The sequence below is a fragment of the Erpetoichthys calabaricus genome, chromosome 2 (assembly GCF_900747795.2).
Source record: "Erpetoichthys calabaricus chromosome 2, fErpCal1.3, whole genome shotgun sequence".
In the NCBI taxonomy this organism is placed as follows: Eukaryota; Metazoa; Chordata; class Cladistia; order Polypteriformes; family Polypteridae; genus Erpetoichthys; species Erpetoichthys calabaricus.
In genome coordinates, this window is record NC_041395.2 from 128,542,654 (window position 1) to 128,555,478 (window position 12,825).

Genomic DNA, 12,825 nt, shown 5'->3' on the forward strand with positions numbered 1-12,825 from the left:
TTTTGAACTACTGCTAGGACATCAGCTGCTCTATACGGTAGTTCAGTATTGGTGTACCTTATGTTTACAGTATGCCATTACAGTTATCATAAACTTGGAATACTGTGTTATATTTTCCACTGTTCTCATTTGCTTTGAAGATTGCTTGATTGCTTAAACCAAACATCAATAAGTACTTTCAATGCCTGTAGTGCTGCCACCAGCTATGAACAATTCTAGTGGGGGAAAAAAATCAAAATGTTCCAAATACTTTGAGTTAAGCCTGCAATTACTCATTTTTCTAAAACTTTACCCAGCATTCACCTGCTCCAAGACTCCAAGTTTAAGGAAATGTTTTTGATTCTTAAACCATTATGCTTACCTGCCATGGTTCAAAATTTGAAATGTTAGCACAAGTATTTCCAACAAATGGTCCTTTTCCTTCTTTGCATGTGGCCATATAATGCAGAGCATAGGCAACTGTATAGACAGCCTTGTAAACGCTGTATGTTATGCGCAGCTGGGAAACGTCATAGTAAGTGTTATTAATGGACTCCGGAGTTTCTTTTCCTGTACAAATACGCTGTCCAATGGCATTAAGTGTGTGGATTCTTGACTCTGTGATGTTACTGCTATAAATGGGTGTCTCCATTCTCAGTCGCATATACTCATCGTCCAGAGTGCAGTTATAAGCACGTTGCCAGAATTCTCTCATTAAAGGATCGCTGGTTGCATATGGGTCTATTTTATTAAGGAATTCAAAGAGACCTGAAATCACAGCTCTTTTGATTGCAAAGCCTATAGTTCCACGAAGAATAGGATAATACTCTTGCATGGAGATCAAAGCCGATGTTACCCAGGCTTCACTTGCTATCCATGTTTTATTGGTAATGTTATGGTTCACAAGCTCTTCCATCAGTGGGCTAAAGTCGACATCAGATGAAAACACCACAATGATGTTTGCTGTGGACTTCTTAATAGTGTCCACAATTCGCTGGATAGTCGTTTGGGAATAAAGCTTGGGAAGTGTCTCCGAGAATGAGATACACACCCCAGCCTTCTCTACCTCTTCTTTGAACAGCTTGATGCCATATTTGCCATAATCATCATCTGCTGCAATAGTCCCCACCCAGGTCCAGCCAAAATTGACAACCAGCTGTGCCATTGCTTTCGACTGATAGTTGTCATTTGGGATTGTTCTGAGAAATGAAGGAAACTGGAAGGTGTCACTAAGGACTGAGCATGAAGAACAGTAGCTTACCTAGAACCAAAGACAAAACTGGGTAATTAACGACATAAAGAATAATGAAAGTTATCAGGTTCTTGTCCTGTTTTTGTTTATAGCTGTTAAATTTTAAATAATGAAATTGCACAGGTCCATTTGAATTTTCTTTAGAAAGATCAACAATACATTTCAGAAAATCATTAGCAATCCATAAAATTAGAGTTTGGTATTTTCTTGGGCCTGATGCTACTAGGGTAGGCTTTGCCATCACAAAACCCAGAAAAGCAATTTCAGAAAAGAACAGTTGGACAGTATTTGTTCACCTAATAACACTGAAATAAAAACTCTTTTACCCAAAGCACATTTTTCACATATACACACAAAGTTAAATCCAGACAATAAGAATTCATTTTTAGGTTTAAAAAGTGTGATTTGTCCTCAGCTGGAACAACGGATTATGGAGCAACTTAAGGTGTTGGCATTTTTAACTACTTATATAAACAGAGCCTTTTCAATATGGCCTAATCCAATTCATTGTCAAAATGGGGCTGTAGCCTGGGGGACTACTACATCCCTTATTTATAGGTCAGTTAACCTAACCAATAGAAAACCATGCTTCTATTTAATTACATTTCTATCCAAAAAGCAGTATTATGTGGCATCAAAAGGGGTAAAAAATTAATAAGCAGTAGCACAAACTGACTGTATCGCCCTCATACCTTTCCCTTAAACATGCCCTTTACCAAGATGTTGGCGGCATGAAGTTTTTCTCTTACCTCACAGCAGTATCTGTTCGCCTGTCATTTGATGTGTATTTGGTCCCATCAAACTATCTCCTTTCATCAATCATGTACCTTAGCGTCACACCTCAAAATTCCAGAGTTTAGTATCCTCTGAAATTTTGGATTTATGCATTTATTCTGCACTTCCGTTTTGAGTTTGTCTTTTGTTTCTAGATGTTTGTGCCTTATCTATGTTTCAACATCCTACTCTTATTTTTTGTTTTCTGTTGTTGGATTACTTTTTGGTATGACCATGTCTTCAAAACTCCTGCATGCCCATGTGGCCCAAAATCACAATGTGAAAGATGGACATTTCAGCTAAGGAGATGAACCTCTGTTGTGAATGAGGACATGAGCATACTATGCTGGTACATTTGCCTGTTTAGTTTCATTTCTCAAAAATATCTACAAAAAAACAGCCATTCCTTGAATAGTCCATTGTGGTTCTTATGTACCCATATTGTAAATAATTGAAGCTTTTTTAAAAAAATCAGATTTTACTCGCTTGCTTTTTGGCGCTGTTGGACTATAATTCATCAGTTTACTATAAATATTTTGCATAATGAGGAAATAAACAGATAGGAATGCTGTACCAGATCAAGAGTCTTTGACTAAAATCGCAGCCTGGGTGGAGTTTGACTCTCTCTGAATCGGTTTTAATGTTTTAATGTATTTGATTAAGCTGACTGGCATCTCTAAAATGACTTGATATGACTGATTCTGGGTATATACAGTATGTACATACATGAGCTCTGTATAGTTCCTTTATTCCTGCCAAACTATGGCCAGTGCAACTCCAAATTGGATTAAGGGGGTCAAAAATACTGTTGCTAGATGGATGGATGGTATTTGAAATCTTAAAATAATATTAAACAATCAATTGCTTTATCATAAATGACAACCCTTGAAGCAAAGCATACCTGAGGAAAATAGTACAGTCCTAAAATTCTAGCTGTAGCAATTGAAAGAGCAGATCCTCCTGCTCCAACTAATGCTGCCAAGGGGGCACCGGAGCCGCATCGGTAGTTAGGCACAGCCTCATCCTGCCCTGTTAGGTATGTGAGAGTACCTTCAACAGATTTTGAAATCGTGAAACAGGAATCATAAATGACATATCCCAAGGTGATGTTTGGAAGCAGGTCTTTTCGGATGTTAATCTCATCTATGACAAACCTCATTGTTTGGGCCCAACGAAATGCTCTGAAATTAAACCTGTAGAGAAACACAATGAATCAAAGTTAATGTTCATAGTCTGAGTATGCAGGTTCCATACATTCAGCTCCTGTAAATCATATAAATTACCAGAGGAAGTCCCCCACTTCATACAACATGACTATAAAAGAAAAACATATGTTACATGTAATTGTAGTGAGCCTTTACCATTGTGGGGTGCACTGATGGCTTCAGGCTGCATGGAAGGGTGTGACACTATAGCTTTAGGCCTTTGGGAAGGTTCTTTCAGCTCAGCAGGCCAAATAACTTATTTGTTCATCTGCAGGTATGCAGCTCAGTGTAATTGGTAGTGAGCTTGATGTATACTAAGCAATAACACGGCCACCAAAATCTATTTTATACTTACTTTAACCTGGGCAGTTAGGCGGACACACAATCAGCAATCCATCACTGCAGTTACTATTGGCATTACCTGGACATCAGGAACTCTATAGCTGATAATATTGCATTTAAGCAAACCTCTTTAAAAGAGAATAGAAATTGGATAAATTAATAATTGCTGTGTTTTATACTGTAAAGCAACAAATGACCCCTTAGCCACAAAACAATATATTCTCAAACCAGCTTAATTCAATATGGGACAAGGGGTCGGGAACCCTCGCAGGCAAAAGCCAATAACCAGACCTGGATGGGGTGTCAGTTCATCGTAGGGCCCACTCTTGTGCATTGAGTCAACAAGGAACCTCCAATTAACTTACAGGGATGATGTGAGAGGAAAAAAACAACAGAGACATAGGAAGAACATGCAAACTACACATGAACAACATTTGTGCATAAGGTTTAAACCCAGCCACACTGGATCCATGAAGGTGGCACCCACTAAGCACTCTGCCAATTTAATGCCCTTCTCAGGTAACACATTTGATGGAGGGGTAATTATTATCCACCTCTAGTGCATTCATGGGTTTGTTTATCTTCTAGAAAAGCCACTGATCTACAAAGAAAACTAATTCTAGGATTAATCTTATTCAAAATAAAAAAAGATAAATACAAGATATACTGTATTTCACTGTGAATAATCAGAGTCTTTTCCCAGAAAAAAAAAACAAACTTTTTTTTCTAATAAAAGTTAAGCACTTTAGCTTAGTTACGCTTTATGTTCACATTTCTTTAAAATTAAACAAAAAAAAATTAAAAATGAGTATATTAATGTTCTAAAATTCTGACAATCATATAATTTCAAGTTTAATAGATGATGGAAAATTAGATCAGAGAGAGACTCCCATACATCTGTTCTGCAAGAGGCTGCAGCCTGTCAAAGGGCACACAAGATAGGAGCCCATCCCCGAAATGGATGCCCGACCATTATAGGAAACTGTTACACCCCCGATCACACAGGGCCAATTTAAAGTTGCCAATCAGCTTCATTTGCATGGCCATTGGATGGAAGAGAAAAAAATCAGGTGGGAAAAAAATACACAAACACAGGGAGAACGTGCAAACGCCACTAAGACAATGACCAGACCAGGGAGTTAAACCCAGGACTCTGGAGCTGTGAAGAAGCAAGACTATCAACCGCATCTCCATATTTCTCTAGGGTTTGTTCTTTTTGCAGATTGCAACAAAATAAACAACACAATAACTGCAATTTTTTTTTATCGTAGTGAAACCATGAAGTAAACATGGTGAGATGACCCCAAACCTTTAATGAAAATGAATACAGTAGTTTAGCACACGGATTAAAAAATACTAATTCATCCCTTTTCAGAACCAGCAAATAGGGTTATGGGGAAATGCAGCATATCCCACCAGCTTCACACTCAAGTCAGGAAACAACGATGAATGGAATGCCCATCTGTTGCAGGCCACACTAACATGGATACAACCAGGGCCGGATTTTCCTATAGGCTAACTAGGCTTCAGCCTAGGGCCTCAAGATCAAGAGGGGCCTACATTCAAATTGTTAGCAAAATTTTATTATCTCTCATGTAATTTACAAACTTAAAAATGGAAGGTGAAACGGCTTCATAAGTGGAATAGCCTAGGGCCTCTTTTCATATAAATCCGGCCCTGGATACCACCTATATTCCTTCACAGAATTTAGAGTTGCCATTTAACCAAACCTGTACATCACTGGCATGTGGAGGGGGGGAAAATGTAATCCAGTGGAAACACAAGGAGAACATGAAAATAGCACACAGTCAGTAATTAAATATTCAAAATCAAGTACCTGGAATGGGGGTTTAGCAATAGCAACCACTGAATCAATAATTTCAAGTTTAAAATTTTCAGTAAAATACTTTTTTCTTTGTTTTTATTTTCAAGGTGTGTGGATTTTGGAGAATATATGGATTTGGGGGAACAGAGATGTTATTAATCCATCATATGCATTTCAATTCTTCTATTATTAGTACTCCTTTTGCCATTTCAGGATTATAAGAGGCAGAGCCTATCCTAAAATTATTCAATGCAAAGCTGAAGTGTGACATTAGATACAGAGGATCTGAATATGCAGATGATTGAAAACAAACATTGGTAGTGTTTAGTAGCAACCAAATAAATAAACCTAGAAACACCTACGCATTAACTAAAGGTTAAGCTTTAAAGGGAACTGTGAATACTTGTTATATAAATTATTAACCATAGTTATTTGATATTACTAAAAAAAAAAACTTTTACTGTAGATGCAGACACTCTATAAGCATATTAAATGGGCTGCGATGTTCACACCAGGAATACCTGTAGCAGAAGAAATGTTTTTCCCTCGGCACCTTCATCCGATTGGTAACTGTTCACTTGTGTTAACCAATCAACAGGCTTCTTGTGCAGCATTGCGTTAGGTCAAGAGCGCAGGTCTATTAAAGCGTCAGCCTATTGCACTGCAGAAGGCACCTACGTCATCTGAACGGACAAAGCCACTCGGAGATCTGGTACACCTCACTAACTGTGTACCCACAATTCTGAACAACATTTCAGTAGCATTCTGGACATTTAAAAACATTTTTCACTGCGTAGTTTTTCCCTAAAATATGTTTTTTTAATATATATTTTATTTTTTAACCCACCTATCAAATTCAGAGTTAGAGAAGGCCAGAGCCTCTCTTCATTTATTATTATTATGCTTTTTTCTAACATTAATGTATTTAAATAGGTCTTACACTTATTTTAAACCCAATGAGTGTAAATGATTTTTGCACAACAAGCACTAATACTAACTTTAAAAGTAAGTTTACAGAGAGATACTGTTAGAAGCTTTGTAGACAGATAATATATGGTAAAGGAAAACTGTAGCAACAGGTTTTCAAAACAACTTTCTACAAATAGCATAGAAAATCACTTATTTTGATCACAGTCCATGCACTTGTGAGGTCGAAGCCCACCCCACTAGCCCCGAATGCAGGGCAGGAAACAATACTCCAGCACAATAACTCAAAATCACTCATGGGGTCAATTTAAAGTCGACGATTAACCTATTAAATTAACAGATCAATGAACAAATATTCGGAACCCCCAAATGAACTCAATTACGTTCGTGCACGTAAGATAAAAAGTAAGCGGCACAAAACGGCACATCTGAGTAGAATCGGACATTTTAAGTTCACAGAAATGAAACGTGACCTTTTTTCGGCCAAGAGTTGAAAATATAACGTGAAATCCTCACCCCTCACAATCAGAAGACGTTGGCATTGAAGAGGTTGAATCGTTGGATGAAGCCAGTCGGTTATGTACAGGAAACATCCCTCCTAAAACAATGTCTTTGTTGTCTTTATTTTTAAATCCGTTTAAATTGAACTTGGCCTTAAGTTTGCATGTTTGTTGTGCAGAAACGACAGTCAGCAGCGGTGATACCGCTAGTAATCCGACGAGCAACCGCGCTTTCATGCCTGCTGTAGTTAACTCCATATTCCTATTGAAAAGGGGTTAGGATATGCATTAGCAAAGCGTTTACGAGTCTAATGGGTGTTTTCATGAAAACCTGTTGCCATACCTTAGAATGAAATCGGCTGTCGATCCCAAGGGTACGTGCAGTCGTGTTATTATTGCATAAGGCGGCTGGATGGCTTCTGCTCTGCGCAGAATTACTAAAGAATGATATTAAAGATGACAAAGGTGTTTAAAACCCCAAGTTTGTTTTATTTAATGTATTATGAAGTGTGGTTTTATTGTATCTTCTTCAGATGCTTGACCAATAAAGGCGTTGTTAATATATTAAATGCGATTTATTTTTGTCAGGTACCTTAAAGTATATTGTTTTGTCTTTAACAAGACAAATAATGCGCAAGTGTCTCAATAATCGTAAAACGAGAATTTAAAAAGGGTCTTTGTGTTAGTATGGTTGCAGCGTTTCGTGCTATTCTGATGTTTATCGAACCTTGAGAAGCCAAATTTAGCAAAAAAAAAAAAGCAGTGGAGCATCTGCCGCCTGGATGACAGGCATATCAACAAGTGGATGTTTGTAACAAAAGTGCGCAAGCTGTTTACCTGCCTGCAACTGTATCCGCGAGGTAATTAAAGAGCTCAGGGATTTGTCGCCGACTTAAATTAATTACACTACGAAAGCGCTTGTTCTGGGAGCAGATTCCAGGACATGCGCACGAATGTGAAACGTTACATTTAAAATCAAGCGCATTAAAACTTTATCGTTCGTTATTATTGGTGAGTAACTTCGATCAAAAATTTGCCTGCATTGTTTGAATTATTACGGATTAGGATCAGTTGTGATAAAGCGCTTACGGTTCTTTCACAGATATAGATATACAGTATAATGCGAGCACAGTGGCATACATTCACATACAGGGTGAGGAGGTGGGAGAGATCACTTATCACCCGTCCGTACAACTCAGGTTTAGCTGGCGCATTTTGCGCAAACCAGGAAGCAGCACAGTCCTGGACACGCACTTAGAACACATACAATGCCACTTAACTTGAAAGGCAAATCTTTCGGGTGTGTGAGGGAAATCAGTATGATATTAACTTTAAAAACACACACAAATACGAAGATAATGTGTAAACGCCATGCAAACAGTGGTCAGGCTGAGATTTTTTTTATAAATGAGAAAGAAACGGTGCACTGCGCCACTGTGCCGCCCTCCAACTCATCGCTTAGATTTGCATTTAAGCGTACCCAGCCTGTAGAAGTAAGTGTTAGCTACCGGCAAGCAGGGGCGTAAGAAAACATTGTATTGCCGTTTTTTTGTTTAAGACACTTAAATGGCACAACCCTTCAGTTCTGCAAACACTAAGGATAGCGCAGTTAATCCGCTGTTCCTTCATCGCGAAAATGAATGTTGTCCCTCCATTGGGCAAATGTGTACAGGAGAACCACGTACTTTATTTAGTATGTAAAACATTAATGATTCGCTGCTTATAATTATTTATATAGCGCCTTCTTCATGCTATATAGTGTGGTGATACAGTATATTGATGCAGTTCATTGTGTCAACGAGTAATATGATCCAATCAGACTTAGGTTTTGCTACATCTTGACAATGCACTGATCGTACTCTTTATAATGGTCTGTTTATATGCATTTGTTATTTGTACTCGCTTTTTCCACAATAGAGGTCGCTTATAGGCGGAGCGTTTCCAAACTGTAAATTAAAAGAAGCAATAATGGATTTGGGGGGCGGCACTCAAGTCTCCCAGGGAAACGCACGCGAACACAGGAGGGCTTGGAAATTGCACAGATAGACCGGCCCGAATCGATCAGACACGCCCAGGGTGGAAACAGATTGATCACTCCCACCCTAAATTAGTACTTGATTTAGAAAAGCCACATGCGCGTCATGTATTTTACAAACCCTTAGTAATTAAATTAACATAATAGCGGCGCGTAGCGCAGAGAATACGAAAACTAACCTCCAAAGAATCACTAGATCTTACAAAGATGTAAAAAATCTAAATGTCACGGTTTACTAAAGGCAAGGGTTAATAAATAAGTCACTGCCTTATTTCTTACTTGTACAATATAACAAATCTTTCGATATAATCAAAGCAGTTACAAATACATAGTTGAGAATGAGCTCTTTAATCGAACCTTTACGACCTGCATTAATTTTTACATCATCGCGCTTTTTAAAACGAGTCCGACTTCGTTTCTCCCTTAGGTCCCCGATAAATTAGAGGCAGCGCTTGCTGCTACCTGCCCTTGATTGTCAGTCACAGGTTCAACCAGCACCTGCTCGCCTTTGCGCTCGAAAACAAGCTGGCAGGTGGCAGCGGGGATGATTCCTGTTCAAGGTAATTAGCCTGATTTCCCAAGACTTCCAGAACGGATCAGCTAAAAGGTGACTAATTAAAAATCACGAGTGTTACATACGTTGCGAATTGTTACAGTATCTAGGTTGTTCCTCGTAAATAGGTGGCGTTAAGAGGATACGAGTGAAAAACAGATCAGGTGCCCGTTGATGCCTTGCGCCCACGTATGCTGGGGCTGCTGCAATCCACGCGCCCCTGAACTGAATTACTCGAAAATGGATCAATGTTAGAAGACATATGTCATTTTCCCCATCCGTTTATTTTTTCTTTCTCATCATATAAGGGAAAGGAGCTAGATGGACTGAAAACATGGCTACCGCTGGACGCAGGTGCCTTCACACCATTTAAAATGCCCGTTTAACCCAGGGGTCCTCAATCACTGTCCTGGAGGGCCGCAGTGGCTGCTGGTTTTTGTTCTTAATTAGAAAGCAATTCTCGCCACTGATTGAATTTCATGGTTTGTTAGTGCTTTAACTCTGCTTTGTCAGGTCATTCTCATATCCTTGATTTTCTTCCCCTTTCTAACGATATCATCCAAATGATTTGAAGGCTAAAAAATTGAGTCATTTTCAGTCCTTCACTTTTTTCTCTTCACTTTCCTTCCAAGTATTTAAGTAAACCCAATAGTGCATGATAAATACACACGGTGTAAATGGTAACAAGTTAAATAGAGAAAGTCTGGTCTTTTTTGTCATTTGCATGTTATTGCTAATAAAGAGCAATTAAAAACCAAGAATACAGCTGTTTAAGACTAAAATAAGCAATAAGGGTTCAAAATCTTAACAAGTGAGTCAACTAAAGTGAAGCAGAAGTGTTATTTGAGCAATAATTGCTTCTTATTAAGCAATTGGGTTATTGGAGCAAAAACATGTAGCCACTATGGCCATCCAGGACCGTGATTGAGGACCCCTGATTTAACGTAACAAGAACCTGCACACTTACTCTAGATAGCCAGAGCAAAAAAAAAAAAAAATCATGTGAACACGGAGAGAACAGGTAAACTCTTAAAAATGGGTCTCTAATGGCAATTTATGGAGCATTACTGGGTTGTGTGGTTTCTTGTAGAACTATGACTTGACCAACCGCCATTTCATTCTTTTAAGGGTTCTTTGCATATCAAGTTGATTCTTTAGGCATTGAAAAACACACATATTATATATATATATATATATATATATATATATATATAAAATCCTAAACCTAAAAGTGCAACGATTTTGTCCAACTATTGTATGTGACCTTTTTATGTCATATTTTTTGTCACGCTTTAAATCAGGCTTATTTTAAAACCTACATATAAATGTTTGGTATCATTCTTTTCAGAATTTGTCAAATTTTAATGTGATGTGGTTAGATTTTCAGATTCTTATTCCATTTTTAAATTATAAACTATAAAATATCAAGAATTTGTGTCCTGGGAGACAAAACTTTGTGACAAGACATTTAACCATGCTCGGGGCCAGAAATTAAAGACAAAGAGTAGATGACAAAGACCGCTGCTGTACAGGCTTTTAAATGTTCGAAGGCATAGCAGGGGCAGCAAGCCAGCAGCTGATCAAGTAAAGATGAGGTAAAAAAACAACAAAAACCGTGTTTCCCATTTTATCACCATTTAACAGGGGATTTCGGAGGAGCGACTGCATCTCCTTGGGTTGCATTCAGCCACCCTCTTCACAACATGAGCGGCAGAGACACGAAGTGGCTGGCACGTAGTGCAGGCCAGGGGGGTTGGCGAGCGAAGCATGCAGGGGTTAATCCCCTATAACTAACAAAAAAAAAAAAAGGAATCTTTCACGTTTGGCAGGATACCTAGCAGAACACAAACAGATTAAGAGAACCTTGTTGTGTTATTAGATGCTACAAGAGTCCTTTTAAAATCACAAGATGTTGGTATTTCACTAATCTGTTACCAAGTTTTCATCGTTATTTACTGTGTAGAGCCTGTCACAGACCTAAATAAATAAAGGTTCTTTCTGGAACCTTCATCTGCATCGGTCTTTTGGGAACCATAAATGGTTCCCCTATGCCATCTCTCTGAAGGCCCACTCTGGCACCTTTTATTTTTAAGAGTATACATTCCTCAAACCCGATGCCAGACTCCTGATCGAACAAAACTGGTTGCTGTGGGGCAGCAGCACATCTTTAATAATTGGATCTTACAGACCCGGGGTGCCATTTGTAGATGTAAGTGTGCATATTCACATAGGATCCTATTGTTCTAATCTGGTTACAATTTTTGTGATGCTAGCAATAATACTGGAAAAATGCTCATCTGTAAGATGGGACAATTACCATAAAATTAAAAAATAGATAAATTAGGGATACCTGCAATTGCTATCACTTTAAGATAAAGCAAAAACACTTTTGAGTGAGATGAATTCCACAACAAATGTAAAAGTTTGCATCATAAAATGTCAATGGGCAGTGACAATAAATGGTAGGAACAACTGAAGGATGTCTAAACTGAATGGATTTGATTCCCATTTGGCTGGCCTCTAGTTCCCAGTGTCCTTAATTGGAAAAAAGTTCATAAGACAGATACCATTTTATATTGCGACTTTCCATTATGAACTTTATCCCGGAGTTTTTCACGGCTGTAAACATCAGAAAGTGGAGCCTTAACTTATTAAGTAGTTTGTTGTGCCAGCAGATTTATGCATTATGGTCCATGTTTAGCTACTCGGCTCCACTTGTTTATTTGTCAGTTCTATTGAACATTTGAACATTGTATATCTTTATGCAGGGCGGCACGGTGGCGCAGTGGGTAGCGCTGCTGCCTCGCAGTTGGGAGATCTGGGGACCCGGGTTCACTTCCCGGGTCCTCCCTGTGTGGAGTTTGCATGTTCTCCCCGTGTCTGCGTGGGTTTCCTCCGGGCGCTCCGGTTTCCTCCCACAGTCCAAAGACATGCAGGTTAGGTGGATTGGCGATTCTCAATTGGCCCTAGTGTGTGCTTGGTGTGTGGGTGTGTTTGTGTGTGTCCTGCGGTGGGTTGGCACCCTGCCCGGGATTGGTTCCCTGCCTTGTGCCCTGTGTTGGCTGGGATTGGCTCCAGCGGACCCCCGTGACCCTGTGTTCGGATTCAGCGGGTTGGAAAATGGATGGATGGATGGATATCTTTATGCAACAAGGTGCCATAAACCAAATCATGTGATTAACTGATTACGTACCATCTTTCAAACTGTTAATTGCATTCATTTTTTTTTTTTTTATCAAACTTGACCTTGTGTAGAAACTTTTAAAAAGTCTGCTACAAATGTGAGACATGTTCTGCAAGTTCTTTGTTAGATTTGATTTAACATCCTTATCCTATTTCTTTCTGGTCTGACAGGCTGCTGTATCTGATTTAATGTTACCAAGAAATGGATCAAGTAGATGTGAGAATATATATTGTATGTGTTACCAAAAAA

General features: G+C 38.8%; 1 protein-coding gene across 2 annotated transcripts in view; it reads right to left on the reverse strand.

Moving 5' to 3' along the window:
• Positions 1-12,825, reverse strand: part of LOC114646345 (vomeronasal type-2 receptor 1) — a 67,524-nt gene that overhangs the window by 25,079 nt on the left and 29,620 nt on the right. The window contains exons 1-3 of one of the 2 annotated variants that reach the window (XM_051922430.1): positions 6,821-7,570; positions 2,907-3,198; positions 362-1,240 (exon numbers count right to left, since the gene is read on the reverse strand). In XM_051922430.1, coding sequence (XP_051778390.1) covers positions 362-1,240; positions 2,907-3,198; positions 6,821-7,062 — 1,413 coding nt within the window. In that variant the 5' untranslated portion in view covers positions 7,063-7,570. Of the gene's footprint in view, positions 1-361; positions 1,241-2,906; positions 3,199-6,820; positions 7,571-12,825 lie in introns of those variants that run through there. The other variant, XM_051922431.1, reaches the window with a different exon arrangement.